General features: G+C 39.3%; 4 protein-coding genes across 4 annotated transcripts; 3 read left to right on the top strand and 1 right to left on the bottom strand.

The window, feature by feature from the left end:
* Nucleotides 1–132: 132 nt before the first annotated feature.
* On the top strand, nt 133–1,314 carry AK88_01774 (uncharacterized protein; the record flags this gene model as incomplete). Its single annotated transcript, XM_012479409.1, has 1 exon — nt 133–1,314. One exon carries the CDS (start codon nt 133–135, stop codon nt 1,312–1,314), a length of 1,182 nt encoding a protein of 393 aa, XP_012334832.1.
* Nucleotides 1,315–2,442: 1,128 nt separating this feature from the next.
* On the bottom strand, nt 2,443–3,937 carry AK88_01773 (uncharacterized protein; the record flags this gene model as incomplete). The annotated part of the gene is made up of 4 exons (XM_012479408.1): nt 2,443–2,846; nt 3,031–3,167; nt 3,342–3,579; nt 3,928–3,937. 4 exons carry the CDS (start codon nt 3,935–3,937, stop codon nt 2,443–2,445), a joined length of 789 nt encoding a protein of 262 aa, XP_012334831.1.
* A 4,484-nt stretch (nt 3,938–8,421) lies between these two features.
* On the top strand, nt 8,422–12,404 carry AK88_01772 (uncharacterized protein; the record flags this gene model as incomplete). The annotated part of the gene is made up of 3 exons (XM_012479407.1): nt 8,422–8,475; nt 8,598–8,632; nt 8,849–12,404. 3 exons carry the CDS (start codon nt 8,422–8,424, stop codon nt 12,402–12,404), a joined length of 3,645 nt encoding a protein of 1,214 aa, XP_012334830.1.
* Nucleotides 12,405–14,948: 2,544 nt separating this feature from the next.
* On the top strand, nt 14,949–16,631 carry AK88_01771 (uncharacterized protein; the record flags this gene model as incomplete). The annotated part of the gene is made up of 1 exon (XM_012479406.1): nt 14,949–16,631. One exon carries the CDS (start codon nt 14,949–14,951, stop codon nt 16,629–16,631), a length of 1,683 nt encoding a protein of 560 aa, XP_012334829.1.
* Between the last annotated feature and the right edge of the window lie 1,072 nt (nt 16,632–17,703).

Raw genomic sequence — 17,703 nt, 5'->3', positions numbered from 1 at the left:
TCGTCGAAGGCTTCTAGTGCCAGTGGCAATCGAGTCGCCCGCTTGTGCGCAGGAGGCAGGTCCCAATTTGTACAAACACAGTTTCTACTTACAAAAACAGAGCTTGTACCTACACCACAACTGACCCGCAGAATGGTCTTCATCACCATCTCCGACGACAGCAACATCATAACCAGCCTGGATGTGCACGAAGACACGGAAATTTTCACCATCATCAACATTATCGAAAATGACTTCGCGCTAAACATGAACGAAAACGAATTGACATACAATGGGGCCCCCGTGAACAAGTTCGACACGGTGAAGAAGCTCAATATAAATGAAGGAGACCTGCTCTTTGTGAGGAAGAAGTTGAGTCTGGATTTGATGCCCCAAGGGAATTCTAGCACTCAGGCAGGAATGGCAGGAGCGGGAGTAGGGGCGGCTTCCACCTCCACAGGGGCTGGAATTGTGCCCAGCGGCGGTAGCGGAATCAACACGAACAATCTTAACAACGCGGGAGGAGTAAATAATGCAGCTTTTAACGCACTGATGGAGCATTTCCGCACCTTTCAAGAAAACGAATACATCAAGAAAGAAGTCGAAATTTTACTAAACTTAAAAAATGACAGAGCCAGAATGGGTGTCCTACAATTACAAGACAAACAATTGTATGATGCTATAACTAGCCAAAATGTAGAAGAAATAAAAAAAATTGTTAAAGAAAAATTGGAAAATGAAAAAAAAGAAAAAGAAAGAGAACAACGTATGTACGAAAATGCATTGAAAGATCCACTCTCAGAAGATGCACAAAAATACATTTATGAAAATATTTACAAAAATCAAATAAACTCAAATTTGGCATTAGCCCAGGAACATTTCCCAGAAGCATTTGGAGTTGTTTACATGTTATACATTCCTGTTGAAATAAATAAAAACGTGGTGCATGCTTTTGTTGATTCGGGAGCCCAGTCAAGTATCATGTCCAAGCAGTGTGCTGAAAAATGTAACATTCTGAGATTAATGGATAGGAGATTTACAGGTATTGCCAAAGGAGTTGGTACAAAATCCATTTTGGGCAAAATCCACATGGTCGATATTAAAATTGGAAACTATTTCTACGCCGTTTCGTTAACCATTATTGATGAGTATGACATTGATTTTATATTCGGGCTGGATTTGTTGAGAAGACACCAGTGCCAGATCGACTTGAAGAAAAATGCTCTCGTCATTGAGGATAATGAAATTCCATTCTTGCCAGAGAAGGACATCATTGCGAATTCATCCCACAGCATTGACTTTGGCGCCACGAAGGAGTCCACGGGGGGGGCCTAGTTAGGAAGTGGTTAACAGGTGGTTAAGAAGCGGGTAGAAGTTTACCCCATACCACTTGGTCAACCATCTTCTGTGTAACCAATCAAGAGCCGTTTTTTTTTTTTTATTTTTTTTTTTTGATTCGCATGGAAAGAGCCCACCCAGGGGTAGCCAATTCGGCATTGCACTAAATCTAACATGTAGGATGAATAAACTGTTTTCGAGGAGAAGCACTCCTATCTCTCGTTGGTACTGCACGTGGGTGAAATTTGTTATGTACCCAATGGAGATTAACCCATTTGAAGGAGGCAAACTGTTTGATGTTTTTGAATACCAATCTGTGTACGCATGTATGAACGCACATGTGTGCTACTTTATTATTTTTATTTTTTTCTCCATATAAACTTATTGCCCATTCCGGCGCTCCTAGCCGAAACTCCAAACATGTAAAAAAAAAAAAAAAAAAATTAACATTCCATGGTAAATGGGATCGTTACTGCCAAAGCGGACACCCGATGTTAATTTCACAAATCATGGTAAGACGCCTCAAAAACGCCAAGTGCGATTCTGTTCCCCTGTATGCGAGCATCGACATCACTTTTTTTCCTGCATGCACTTTCCTGGAACGTGGGGGGTCCCATATTTTCATCTCCACTACGAAGTCGCAAAGCGTGGAATGCCCCAAAATAAAATAATTCAGACAGTTACACGCGGGAAGGAAAACACTTACCTGATAGCTTAAAAAGAAAAACATATAACTTTTGACAACTTTTCTTTTTCGTTTATATGTTAACAGGTGAATAAAAATGCGTAATGAAAAAAAAAAAAAAAAAAAAAAAAATTGAAATTCATAAAAAATTATTTCACAATGATAAACAAAAACCTTAACAGCATACAAAAAAATATTTTTTTACGAATCTAATCCAGCTTCCTCTCATACGCGTAGGACGGTGTGTGCGTGCGCGCTTTACTTAACTTTATGCAATTCTGTGTTCACGACCGGTGTGTGCTTATGAGCATTATGTATGCCGAGGAGAACACACGCACATAATGAGGGTTGTAGAGGAAGGGACATGATCTACATTATATGTTCCACCCAGATAAAGATACCACACAGGGAACGAACCCGTCCGTTACATTTACGTTTCCTCACAAGTAAGTCACAGGACCATTTATCCAATCCAAAAATTCTCTCTCATTTATGGAACATTTTTGGTGCTCATCTAGGGCATTAAAAACGATAAATAAATCCAAAAAGTCAAAATATATATATCCATTTGTGTGATCTGAACACATCCTATTGAATTCTTCAAATTGCATTCCGTGGTCTGGATCTGCTACACTATATTTTCTGTAACAATCAATATAGGCTCCTTTAGATACCAGCTTGATCGTCTTTTTTAATTTTTCCAATCTTAATGATTTTCTTAATGCGATTAAAAATCCAACTACGGCAACTCCCAGGATAAAGCTAGTGAATAGGACGACCCAGAAAGATCTAAAGAGGGTAACCTTTTTCGAGTGAGGCCATAGGTTCAGGCACGACATGGCTCCTGCAGGGGGAGGGGGGGAAGGCGCATTCGTGCCCAATGAGCAAAGCCGTTTGTAGTGTTCATATAGAGGGTTTAGCAAATGTGGATATGATGTGTGCAAATGGAAAATACTTAACGGTGGTTGAGATATGTCGGGGGGCCCTATCTCCCCCTTAGGCAGAATGCTTCTAAGCCGCTGTCTTACCTAAAAAGAAGAACCAAACTGCCTTCCCCGTTAACCTCGTTAAAAATTTTATGTACTTCCTTATCATAATCCTATGCTTTGCTGCCCATCTTGGCGTTCCCGGGATGTCTAAAATCATCATGATAAGTCCCATGGTTCTGTAAAAGGGGGGAAATGCAAATGCGGGGTACAAGGGGAAACACATTGCAAGCCGGATGTAGACATGAGGCGTTTTCCCCACAGGCGCCCTCAAATTCGTGCATTCGCAAAAAGGATACGGTTCGAAGTGTTTCAAAGCCACACACCCAGTGTCACTCGTTAGGGTTACTTACATTAAAAAGGTGGAGACCACAAAATTGGTGAAGTAAAAATATCTTAACGATTCCAGTAATGATATGGTACCACAAAAAACGGTCATTACTCCCGAGGAAAAGAATAACGTTTGGTATCTCACATTTAATTTCATCAAAGTATTTTCAATGGTTTCTCCTCCCTTTTCCACCTTATCGGCGATGTGTGCGCCGTTGGTCTCATCTTCTCTTTCTTTGCTGTTCAATAGTCCTTGGTATTCTTCAATTTAGACAAAAAAAGGGGGGAAAAGGAAGCGGTGGTGATGGTGAGTTTTCATGCGTTGCAATGTGCCGCTAGGCAAAATGGTGAGGTGCGCCGCAAAAATGAAAACGGCGCGACGGTAGCAGTATAATCATCACGCCACAGGGAGGAATTTTGTGCAGAAAAGAAACTTATTGAAAGCTCCCTACTGAATATTGCCCCCGCTCAATTATTATGGGGTATATTAAAAAAGACTCTCTCCGTGTAAAAAAAAAAAAAAAAAAAAAAAAAACACATAAGCACATACATACGTAGAGGTATAGGCACACGGGTGTGCATACGAATGTAGCATTTATTTCTTCATACCTGAATCCATTTTATCCTCTTAATCTTGTGTAAATATTTGTTCTTGTTTCCCCAACTGGTTATTTTTACACTTTTTCTTTTTCTTCTTTTTTGTTCTCCCACTTTATGCGATATGCTTATACAGCGTAAAGCAAATTGGAGTTACAGAATGGGAAGAAAAAATCATGCCAATTTTCCAATTTTTTTATTTATTTAATTATTAAGGTAAAGGGGCAAAATATTGGGGCAAAATATTGGGGCAAAATATTGGGGCAAAATATTGGGGCATAAAATAAGGGTAAAAAAAAAAAGGCATGTAGTTGGGGCATAAAATAAGGGCAAAGAAAGGCAAAAATTAAGCGGAAGTGGAAAATAAAATAGGCGCAAAGCAATCGAGCATATACGTAGTTGCTGTATGACATGTGAAAAGGTCAAATGAGCGCAGTATGGCCCCTGTGGGAGCTATGGAAACGGCAAATGGCGCAAAATAAATGAATGGGGGCGCAATGTACGCACAAATAAACGCCGATAAATGCGCAAAAACGCAAAGTGAAGAAATGCTGTTATATTACAGCAGTAGGAATGCCAAAACTGCTAAAAATCAAAAATTTACGTTGTGTAAATATAATTCCTGTTCCTTTTTCCTTTCTGTGCGATTTTTTTTTTTTTCCATGTCCTTGCAATTAATTCGTACTAATAAAAGAAAAAATGCAAAGCGTAAAAAAAAAAGGGGGTGATCAAAATTATACTAAAACTTCTAAAACGTTGAAACAATATGCAAAAAATTTATTTCACCTTTTGATATGTTTTTTTTTTTTTTTTTTTTTTTTTTTTTTTTTTACTCATATATGGAAACAAAAGACAGTCACACGTTTGCATGCTTTATGGGTAAACAAAACAGTTGGAAGGGAAAAAAAGGCATAATCCTCGTACTATGGCGGTAAACAGGAAGAAAACGTACACATATATTAAGGCAAATAAAAATACAAACGTGTGTACGCGTATGTGTACATGTGCGGAAATGTTTTGCCCACTGGACATTCGCCACGTGTAAATTTAAAAAAAATTCTTCACATTCCCGCGGACGAGGGAAGCTCCATTTACTGAATGGAACAATCGCGCATTTAGAAAATTTCGCACACAGTTATTAGAAAATGGCAATGGTTAAAGGACAAAATCACCGATGGAAAAGTTGACCGCGGTGCCAACCTGCTCTGCGCCATGAATGTAAATCCGACCACGTACTACGTCGCGGTCATATATACAAAAACACGCGGAACGGCGATTTTTAATTTTTCTTTTAAAAAATGTCACGCTGGACGCAGGCCACAATATTCTACATGCCCGCAGGGTGGGGGGACATGATTATAATGGGGGTAATCACACCAACGCTGCGCATACGTACACACACGCCGCGTATGGCAACATGTACACAAACCACGCACAGAACGGCAACAAAAAGAGTGCATTAAAAATCGCAGATGAATTTTTGCAAAATGTGGCGAACGCCGAATTGTACAACGGTGGTAGCCTGAAGAGGCAGACATTCACCCAAACGCCTTTACACAAGTTGAACGAATTATTGAGAATTACGAACCAGTGTTGTTTATCGGCGTTGCTAACTCCGTGTGTGAAATGGGAACAATTGGGAACAAATATATATATATATATATAAACAGATATAAACACATATAAACTAAAAGAACATATGTATAAAATTTCGAAAAAATACAAAACACAGGAAAGAGAAAAATTATCAACCAGACGCACATGCTGCGGCAAAGACGGATGAATCGAATTTCTTTTCAGTTCGAACCGGCTAACATTGTGCCATAAGTTACGAAATTGGACACCTCTGCTTCTACACATACGTTTCGGCCAAAATGAAACGATTTGAAAAGGTGAATATTTCCACACTTGCGTGTTCTTTTTCCTCTTGTTTCCTGTTTTTACGTGACGGTAAATACATGTAGACAGGTATACCACCCCTCGCCCTACCCCGCCTCCAGTATTTTGCAATATAATAAGGATTCGTGGAGCATAAAATGGTATCAAAGTAGGTCATCACAGAAAACGTAAAAATGGATAACACACATTGACGGTCACTGTTAAACCGTGTGCATTGTAACAATTGAAAAAAGGACATTTTTTTTTTTTTTTTTTAACTTTCGTGTATTCACGTATCGATTGGGTCGTAAAAAAGGTAAAGACGCATGCGACTGCTTTTTTTTCCACATTATTGTTTTTACTTCAGTTTACATACTGTTCTTTTAGCATTTCACCGCACGCAATTCGCACTTCTTAGTAAACACACGGAACGCAAAGCCAACTTGGGCACACCATTGTCCCACTTGTTAGCCTCTCTGGGCCAACAGACCGGAGAAGCAGTCCTCTCCTTCGCATCGGGGCATGCTTAACCGGAAGTGGTTCTCCCTGATGGTTCAAAAAAGGGTGTCCTCTTTGAGAAGTAATTTATAAATTCCTTGTCCGCAACGGCACAATTGCACGATCGCACAATCCCACAATTGCAGCTTTGATGACTTGCCATGGGTTCGTGAGCGAGGAGGCACTCACGCCCCTTTGGAAGCACCCATGGGGAGAGTAAGCAGTGAAACATGCCTCAAATGGCCTGCATAACTAACAACCAATCTGCAACTGTGCCAGGTGGAGCAATTCGTCATGTGATAACGCCCAATGTTCTCATATAGCACGGGATGGTTACTAGGATGAAAAGTGGATGCTGTCATTTTCTACACACAAAGGGACGCATGCGCAGACGTAAAGGTAAACAGCATAACCAGCAGTTTTGTACCTGTAGGCCTTGAACCATGCGCAAAGCAACCAATAAACCGCAAGTCAAGAGAGGAAATGGAATTTTGAAATTGCTGAAATGGAGTTTTTCACATATTCATTTATCCCTTCATGTGTTTTTTTCCTATTTTACCCTTCTGTCGTTAAATCTTTCGCACACGGCTGAATATATAATGTGAGCCGGGCCAAAAAAATACATCCAAGCGCGGGAATGCAACTACGTTATCCCACGTCAGGCGAACGGTGAAAAAAGATGCTGCCCACACTATGTTGCAGTTCAACATTTTAGCGATTTAAAAAAAAAAAAAATACCATTTGACAACTTACGGCCACTGTTGGAAAAAAAAAAGAAAATTTTCATTTTACGTGTATGACACGAAATGCTTCAAAAGTCCCCTTCAATTTGTGATACTTCAATTTGTACACTTCGTTCAAAAAAAAAAAAAAAAAAAAGAAAAAAAAGTTGCGTCAGTCAAGGAGTGTCAGGCTGTGCCATCAAGTAGGAGGCGACGCATGGATTCCCCAAGCGATGACTACTAACTACGCAAAGATAAAAACAAGAATGAAAAAAAATGGCATAGCAAAACTGAACACTCTTCGATTTGTTTAACTACGTACATACAGGCACTTGGGGGTGCTTCCCAGTGTACATACGTACATACATACCTATTTATACATATATAATTATATATATATACATATTTACATATGCCTATGTGAGGGTACAATCGGGGAACGAAGCAGGGCCCGCAAGAAGGACATCCCCTGGGTGCGTGTGTGCACATGTTTGACCCATCTCCTCCATGAGGGTGGAAAGCAGAAAAGGGTATAATTTTTTTTGAAACGGTGATGAGTGATATTTACTACAAATAAATCTCCAACGCGAGATGTCTTTGTCTGTTTTTTTAAGAATGAGCCAACAGGTATCCTGGCGTGAATATTTATTCCCCAAAGGTTCAGCTACCGCAATCAGATTTTCAAATTACTCCATGTCCGTTTTGCGTAAGCGCAAAAGCGTACGAATGTGTGGACGACCGTATTCATTCACTTCTTCTTACCCCTGTGTTCCATTCCTTATTTTGTAAACATACTTAATGAGCTTTTCTGCCTTGAATGTATCTCCCTGGATACATCCCTGCGCACCTTTTGAAAAACAAAAGGGGAGCTGCTTCTCATTTCTGTTAAAACAACACAGCGTCCTTTGCAAAGAAATATTCGTCTGTTGCTAAGATGAATTGTTCACCATATAATAGACATAAAATGCTCTCCGTTATCCTTCCCATTTTGCAGATTCACAACAACCGCATAAGTGCGTCACACGTCAATGTGACAAAAGAGGGCACGCAATGCCAATACGTATAAACGCACGTGCGTACACGCTTTTAAAAGGGGGGCTCCTTGAATCGTTCATCTAGCCCTGTGTGTAATAAAAATATATTTATGTACCTATGTACGTGCGTACGTCCGTACGTACGTGTGTGTGTTCCTTTACACGGATGCCCATTGGGGATACCACCCCTTCCATTCGCATCAACACCCAACACGAGAGCAGCAACATACTTCTCCCCCTTGCAGATATAGACACTTGAAATGGAGACACGCACACATATTCCCTCGACCCGAAAAGTATTTTTCCATTAAGTCATTTTAAAAAAAATATACACACACAACTTTCACCCATCCATCCTTCAAAAAGCACCAATAATGAAAAATGATAACGCAGTAGTTTACAAGAACAATACTTGGAGCATATACAACGTATGCGTAGTTCCCCTTGTTGTTCGAACTGATTTTCCATTTTTATGTTTCTTCTGATTCCCTGCTTTACCACCTTCATACTCATACTATAACCCATTTCTCCATGTTGAAAAAATTTACAGAACAAGCCCAACGCCCCTGGGAATAAGAAAAAAAGGTGCGCTTCGTTGTGCATGCTTATACATGTGAGAAGTAGTTAGCCGCTGCAGTGCATGCCTGTCTTTGAAAATTTAACGCAAAAAAGAAAAACGAAAAAAAAAAGTATCGTTTGGACGATTGCCTCTCCCCGCACCACTCCGAATAAGCAATGGAACTGTTTGTACGCCCCATTTGCCCATTGCTCCCGTTGGACCGACCTCCTTCCTCCCTGCAGCCGAGTGGAATACCTGACACAGTTAGGGAAGGGACAACTGTTTGACGAAGCGGCGAACGAAAATGAGAGTAAGCAAAGCGAAGTCACGGACATGTACATCTACACAGGCAAGGGTGTAGAAAAGGTGTCAATAAACACAGCGACGACAGAGAAAAAAAACGAAATAAACAAAAATAAACGTTATCAGTATTTAAAGGACAAAATAACGAATGCATTAAAAAATCAGGAAAAGATAAAACAGAATACCAATGAGAATGAGTTTCCAAGTGCTAGCGAAAATGATCCCACAGATGTCTTCATTTTTGATAAACTTAAAAATGAAATAAACATTTTGAACAGCAAGGGGCTAAATGAAGAGGAGTACAAAAAGGGAACATATGATCCCACAGTGGATAGCCATCCTGTGGAGGGGTCATCATTTCCTCATACAGATGGACGTACAACAGAAGATATTTTTCCTGGTGCAGATGTGCATGTAGAAGCAACTTCTTTTGTCACGTCCAACAATGTAGGAGAAGATTTCGGTTATGTAAGAGACGACGTGGGGATTCCACCTGATCAAGGCGGGTACCACCATGAGGATGAAAATAGAGAGGATGAGGAACCTTTGTACAAAAAAGACGAACGTGAGCTTGCGATCCAATCGGAGGATCACACCCACATTGACGATGATAAAAGGGGAACTCCAAATGAGGCAGAACCCAAAGAGGAAGCATCCATCAAACCGAATGGTGAGTTTTTCATCTATACGGAAAAATGTAGTGACATCAGCAGCGAATCGGATGATGAAATTTATTCTGAGTCCGAAGTGGATCCCCCCAAATGGGAAAGCCAACCCGAAAGGGGAAACTTCATGTCGCGTTTGGACAACCAAACGAGGGATATAAAAAACAGGGCAAACTTCCAAAGAGAAAATTTTGTAAAAAAGTGTAAAAACGGGACACAGGCGGTGTACAAAAGAGGGGTATACGAAGGAGGATCGCCGCAAAGACAATCCCTCCAAAGAGGCTGGTATGAAAAAGGCCTCTATGAGAACAGCTGGAGCGAGGAAAGCCAAGGGGAATACAGCTCGTACAAGGACCCACCGAGAAAACATGTGGCAAATGCCCATCCACGCGAAGAACTCCACAGTGTGCAAAAACAAATGCACCAACTCAACATGCAAATTAACAATGTAAAGGATAAAATGAACATAATCAACACTAAGAAAAACGGAATAATAAACGTGTTGAATAAAAAAATTAATATTTTGAAAAACAAACTGAGCGATAACTACGTCAATAATATAAACGATGACATAAATATTGTCAACAGTCAAATCGACATTTTATTTATAAAAAAAATTAACAAAATGTACAAACAGGTAGATTCCTACGTGAAAAATATAAACGATCAGATAGGGAAAAATTTGTCCACCCATAGAACCCTGGAAGACAATATAGATTCCGCCCTGTACAGCCACATACAAAGACAAATAAGCAACATAAAGGTCCAAGTAAGGAATTTACATGACCAGTTGAATAGTCATATGTATCAGCAGAAAAGCAACAAAATGTTTAACCAAATGAATAGTCAAATTAATAACACCAATAATCAGATTGGTCGGCACCTCGATGGTCAGCTGCATAGCGAAAGAGGAGGACTCCCAGGGATGGACTTAAAACGGATAATTCCAAATGAACATTGGAATCATGAGAGAAACTCAAAAGGATCACTCACTGTGGAAGAAGAAGAAGATCTGTCTTTTGCATCATATGAAAAAAAAATGCACAACAAGAGAAGGATCCTTACGGAGCAAGATTACCTCTACAGGGGTAACCCCTTTTGTAAGAATACCGATCAAGACCTGTACCCACAAATTAACTTCAGCAATGCAGATGAGGGTAGTGATGCATATGAGGACCAGAACTATTATAGCCGCGTTAGTAAACACCACAATGGAGGTGCTTTTAACGTGGGAGAATATGTAATTGAAGGAGAGTCCTTTGTTTCTGACGCTAGCGCTGCAAAGTATGGAACCCATCGCGGGAAAATCACCCGAGGTGGAAGCAAAGGGTACAACTCAAGTGATAGCTGTAGAAGCAGAAATTCAAAAAGGAGGAAAACGAGAAATGATAATGAACCAAATTATGATCACCTTAAAAGGAAGAACAAATTAATTAACCTCTTTAATCGTAATATGGAGTGGGAAACTAATAAGTTCGGTGATGGCATGGACAAGGTGAAGGCTCAATCGGAGATCAACGCAGACGGTGTGCGCAGACGATCTGCCTTTGAAACGGATGACCACACAGGTCTACGCTTCGATGAATATGCATTCGGAGGTCAAACTGTAAACTATACAAATGGAGATAGTCTTATGCACGACGAGGGACCGTGGGCGAAGTTCGGCCATGAAAGTGGTCAAGTGGGTACGGTCGAAGCGGTGGAAGTGATTGATGTGGATGAAGTCATCCAAGCGGCACGTGTAGTTGAAGTGCCGGACGTAATCGAAGTGACAGACGTGACAAACGTGGTAGACCCGACCAAACCGGAGGAACCTCCTGACAAGAGAGCGGATGCAGGGGAGGTGTACAACCCCTTCAGCGACCAGAAGCTAATGTATTTGAAAAAAAAATTAATGCAGATGGATTTATTTAAAAAGAATCAAAAACGGAAAAATGAAGAGGATGGCATAAACCATGGCGACTTGAAAACAGATGCCAGCGAACAAGCAAACGAAATGGAGAAAAGGATGGTCCCTATGGAAGTAGCCAATGGGTTGCATGAAGAGGTCGAATTCGTGTCTCACACAGAAAAGGGGGACACGTTACAGAATGGTCCACAATCAACTTGTAAAACGGGCAGGTTCATGTTTGTAGAGGAAAGGCAAGCAACGGTAGTTGGTGGAAGCACTGGCGATGCGTATGTTAGTTACAATGCAAAGGACCACTGGAAACGGCCAGCTAGCCAAAACGACAGAAGCAGGGAAATTTACCCAAACGGAGATAGGAACAGTGCAAATGAATCCAAAGACTTTGTGTCAATGTTTCATAAACTGGTTCCCACAGAAGGCAAAAATGGACAAAGCGAACATAAGGGGCAAAATAATGTACCTCATTATTGTGGCAACATCGGTGAAGACAAAGTAGCCGACAATTTTTGCCTCAGTGAGAAGTCCACTTTCCTTCATGATGGTGACCAGCGGAACGTGGACCCAGGAGGAGACAACGTAGATATGTTTAGACATTTTTTTTTTTTAAAAGACGAAATGAAGGGTTCGGAAAATGTGGAGGACATGAATAGCATGGATAATACAAGTAATGATCAAAACGAAGTAGAAAACAATTGGAACCGATGGAAAGAACAAAGTATATATCCTAGTGCTAGCGAAACAACATATGACAATTGCGGACACAGGAAAAATGCGCAGCTCACGAATTCTTTTACCATTGACCAAATTTGTGACTACACGGTGGATTATTATCACCAAATGAGCGAATCAAAGGAGGCGGCAAACGGCCCCAACACCAACGTATCAGGAGTGCTCAATGGGAATAACCAAATGAATTCTTAATCCTCCAATTGTTGTGTAGGACGGTAAGAATAAGTCGCGGAAAAAAAGAAAAAAAAAAAAAAAAAAAATACCGTTTGTCTTTCTTTTTTTTTTAGAGTCCACAAGTGAGCCCCTGTGTAATGGTTGACTCGCCAAAACGTAAAAGTGTGCACTTACCTGTCACAATCCATGTGCATACAATTTTGTACATATCTATTTTTTCCCTTTTCTTAGTGGTGCTCTCCCAAACGTACACACAAAGACGATTGTTTATTTGCCCCAAATGAAGAACAGTAGGAATCAGACAAGGGAAGAGAGACAGCAAAGGGGGACGGATAAAACTAACGCGTAACGCTGCTCAGTGCGGAAATAAGCACATGTTGTCACCATCCATGTGCGCTGCAAACATCAGGAGGTGGACATGCATCGCAGCGGGGAAGATTTAACCGGACGGCGACCTTTGAATGGGCCAACAGGTAAGGAAAAAGGTAAAAAAAAAAAAAAAAAGGTAGTGTCGTAAAAAATGTAATAAAATGAAAAAATAAAACAAAATCGCGCCGCGAGAATGTATAAAGCGCGAACGGTTAAAAAACGCCAAAGACCACGATCACGCCAGGGCCACGGCAATATAAGGGATACCGTGTTGCATGAGGCGCAATGTGCAACGATGAAAGGGGAAAAAAAGGCAAAAAGAAAGACAAAAATAAAGGCGAAAAATAACCTTTAAATAGCCTTAAAATTGTAAAGAATCCCCCGAATTATCGGCGACTGCGCAAAAAGGAAGAACCACTGTCACCTTTAAGTTCAACGTGATAATGAAAATGTGCAAATTTGTCATTATCACATTTTGTTTTGTGTTTTCAATTTTTCGGTGCGCCCTATTTGTGTCCTATTCAAAATTGAACTATTATTTTTTATTCCATTTTTTCTTTTTCTGTTCTGTTTTACGCGATGAACGCGTCCTGTGTATTTCGTGCACGTCCGAAATACGTTCTCGCAGTGATTTCACAAAAGGTACGTTGTCATATGCACTGAATGATATATATATATATTTTTTTTTTTTTTTTTTTTGGAATATTTCAAATAATGGCAGTACTGAACGAGGTAGCGGTATTGTCAATAGTTGGTCATAGCAATTTTATGTCGTTTTTTTCGAAGGAAGACAAATTGAACAGTTTTTTTTTTTTTTTTGTCTTAAATTAAAATTCAACAAAGTGTATTCCCCCCTTTTGTTTTGCAAATTCCTTCCACGAAATAAACTCCGGCGTTGCTTGGTGTGTAATTGGCAGAACGACAGCGTCCTCTCCGTGGGGGGACATATCAAAGGAATTATATTCATGTAGCGAACGCCTGTCTGCTACGAACAGGTGACCTTCGTTTTACGTATTTTACTTCTCCTTCAGACTGCTTCTAGGAATGGAAGCTAAATCGCGACAACAACGTCATTGGCAATGACAATTTGTGCTTACGCTCGTTTTTAGACTGACTTGGCGAGAGACATAAAAAGAATACAATAAAAATAAAAAATATTTCTTTCCCGTCTGCACAAAGGCGCACATTTTAACGGTAAATTTTTTTTTTTTTTTTTTTTTTTTTTCCTTTCCTACGCGTATAACAAAATATTTAAAGCCGCCTGTAAATACGGTTCTCATACTTTTTATCCTTCCATATGTAAGGCATTATTTTTCATGTAAATATTTTTTTCGCATTGCCGGTGAAGGCGTATTCCATTTTTTTTCTTTCACTAGGGCTTAAGTACATGGGCAAGAATATTTATTTTTAAAAATGGCCCAACTTGTACTTGGTGCACTGTGAAAATTCCTACCATTTGTGCTGCTCCTACCTCAATAACTTTTCACAGCGTTTCCGCTCTCTCGTATTCTCTTTTTCTCTCTTTTTTTTTTTTTTTTTTTATTTTCTAGTCCAATCCTTGTTGAATTTTCTTCCCAATTTTTTTTTATGCGCGTCACGGTAAAATGTTACCATATAATTATTCTGTTAACGATTTTTTAAGTGTTTGTTTTACGTTGTCAATTTGAAATGCTACCTGTACTTGCATATATTTTACATGTACAGTTTTATCCCTTCGATACGTTTGTTTTAAAAAAAAAAATTAAAATATCAGCATGATACAAAACAGTATAATAAAAACTCTTTCATACCTATAATGCCAAACCGTGAAAAAAATTAAAAAAAAAAAAAGAAAAAAGAAAAAACATCCTGAGTAAAGCAGGGCATATGTAACATGTAGCCTCTTTGCGATGCAATTAAGCTGTAAAAAAGTGATCGTGCCAAGAGTACAAGAATGTTATATATACCGCGTTCGATGCTTATTTTTGCATATTTTTACCTTTGCGTGTAGGCACGACATGCCCGCAGATCACAGATAGTAGGTCCTGCTATGATTCCCACCTGATGCCACCCATTTGTGGACGCCCAGGGGGCAGGGACAAATATTTGCCTATATGTTAGGTATGCATATGTTAAGTGTGTACCCATTTGGCGCCCCACCCCCATGTTTCATAGAACAAAACGCACATATCAAAAAAAAACGCAAAAGTCGAAATGATCAGTCTTATATTAATCTGCGTTTTTTTCCTGCTGATACTTTTTGTCACGAACATTGTGTATGAATACATTCATACATTTAACTCAAGAAAATTGAGGCGCAAGAAAGTTGCAAATAATAACGAAAATCTTGTGGAGTTTTTTTTACACGTTCAAATTCTCAATGACATAGTTATAACGTCGATAGTTAATTTCTTAATAAAAGTGAAGCTGTTCCTTTACTGCGTGGCAAATTATATCTTTTTTAACCGAAACAGGTATATACCCACTGGCAGCCAAGAGGACCCAATTGTTGGTGTGGACAGCGATTACGTAGATGCACACAATGAAGTAGACTACAGCAAAAGAAAAAATGTTCAAGTGAAGACAATTTACTTCATAAGGCATAGTGAATCTGTTTGGAATAGCGTGTTTAATAAAGGATTCAAAGCAGCGACGTTTTTTAATTTGGTCCTAGCCCTCTTGTACGAAATATTCTTCTTCTTTAGCCAAAAGTCGGCGCTTGTGGATGCCCCCCTCAGTAACAAAGGAATTATTCAGTCCATCGAATTATCAAACTTTTTGCAACAAGAAAAAAGTGAAACGAAAAATGATGATAAACGGTGCGTAGTTCCTATGAACCCACTGTATAGGGATCACGAGGAGACTTGCGCTGACGAAAATGAAGACCTCGAAATGTCAATTATGAATAAGCAAATAGAGCACAACGCAGGTGGTGATGATGAGGAGGACGAGGATTTTATGCAGAATTCCTCTCCGAACAGGAACTATGTCAGTGTAAAATATGCAGATAAGAACAGTGGAAGAAAGGGCCCTGTCGTTGATTATGTACATGCAGTAGATGGAGAGACAGGAAATAATACGGGACAAAGTATAAGGAAGAGAAGACATGGTAAGGATGCAGATGTAGATGCAAACACAAGTACAAACAAAGACACATACCAAGATGGAAATGCATATACTAATGACGAATTGACGATGCACCCAAGTGATACGCACATGGGTGATAATCATCCTAATAACCAGGAGGACCCTCGAAATGACCCCCAAGTGAGCAGGAACAATTACTACGAAAATTACAACCCTAAGGAAATGCTAAGCCGAAGTGTCAAGGATCATATTGACATCCTTAACAACACTGTAAATTATCCAAGCGCCATCTTGTGCTCAGGTTTAAGAAGGGCAATATCCACCTGCTTTATAGGCCTATACAACAGAATAAATAGAAATAACGAACAAATACAAGTACTTAATTCACTACAAGAAATTAGTAGAAATCCCGACTGCGTTTCGCTCTTCGATTTTTATGACAATAAATATATCAGCACAGATATTGAAAATTTTGTACACAAAGATGTAGAAAGAATGTGTAAAAGAAATATACGCATTAAAAGAAATTATGTAAGTAACAAATTTTTTGATACCCTCTCGTACATTTTTAATAAGGACACCAATATATTTATCATATTTGGCCACAGCCTGTGGTTCCTCCTTTTTTTCAATTACTTCCTCAAGGAGCCTCACAGAGCTAAAACGCACAAAATGCACAACTCAGCTATCGTTGTTTTTAATATAGTTAAGTATGAAGAGGATGCAAAAGTCAATTATGAAATTCAAAAGGGCAGTGTGCGTGTGCTGTATAAGGGATTTGTGGACAAGAAGTACAACAAGCTTGACTAGGCACTTGCTACCGTGACCAAGTTCAAAAGGGAGAAAAGCAACAAAAAAATACTTTGACCGTTGGGATTATAAGCTGCCAATGTGCAGGAACAGATTGAGCACAAAAGGGGGGCAGAGGGCCTCGAGCTGCGTACCTATGAACGTGTAATGTGACAAATGCAGGAAAATTTTATACAGCAAAACCACTGTGCCAGTGGTTGACAAATATTAACAAAAATTAAGTGCGCGACCGACAGAACGAACAAGAACGCACTTGGGCAGAGGACCAAGGGAAACCATGCACATGGCACAGTTATATCCACATGAGCAGATAAAATTATCAGGGCAAAATAATGGGTCCTAAATGATGCCCCAAGGCGAACGTGTTTTAACGATAGAAAAACGGTCGAACAAAAAAAAAAAAAAAAAACTACAAATTTATGCGAAACAATTGCACATGCACAAATGGACGTAGTTTTTTTTACAAATTTTGTTTTTGTTCGTTATACCTACAGTTATGCATAATGCATACGCATTCGGAGTGACGCCTATTTCTTCTTATCAATCCATTGCGCACACACATCGCGGCTTTTTTTTTTTTCTCGGCATTTTTTGCCGTCCTCCGCAAATAGAGCGAATTGCGCGCGTACGCGGAAGCGCGGTGCAATTTTTGCTTCAGCTTTTTGATTTACACCACTTTAACAAAAATAAAATCAAAACTTATGTTCCCAGTGTATTTGTTTAGTTTTTATGTCATTTGAAGTTTACTCCCTTTTTATTTACTTTATAGAAAATGCTTATTTTTTTCGAAAACGTTTTTCTTTGTTTTTGTCAAACCGTTTTGTACTTCTTTCTGCAGAACTTTTTTTGAATTTTTTTTTTCTAAATTAATCAACTTTTTCTTAAACCCTATTTTTTTTTTAATTTATTATAACTGCATATTTTTTCTACCATTTTTTAATGCTTTACAAAAAATACGTTTTCATATGTATTTTTTATTTATAAATATCACACCGTCCGCATTTATAATATTTTTTGCTTCCCAATAATATTTCGTATTCCGTATTTCATGTTTTGTATTTTTTTTTTTTTT

The sequence above is a fragment of the Plasmodium fragile genome (assembly GCF_000956335.1).
Source record: "Plasmodium fragile strain nilgiri unplaced genomic scaffold supercont1.16, whole genome shotgun sequence".
Taxonomy (NCBI): domain Eukaryota; phylum Apicomplexa; class Aconoidasida; order Haemosporida; family Plasmodiidae; genus Plasmodium; species Plasmodium fragile.
Note: the sequence above shows the minus strand (reverse complement) of the source record. Positions and strands in the feature narration are given on the sequence as shown.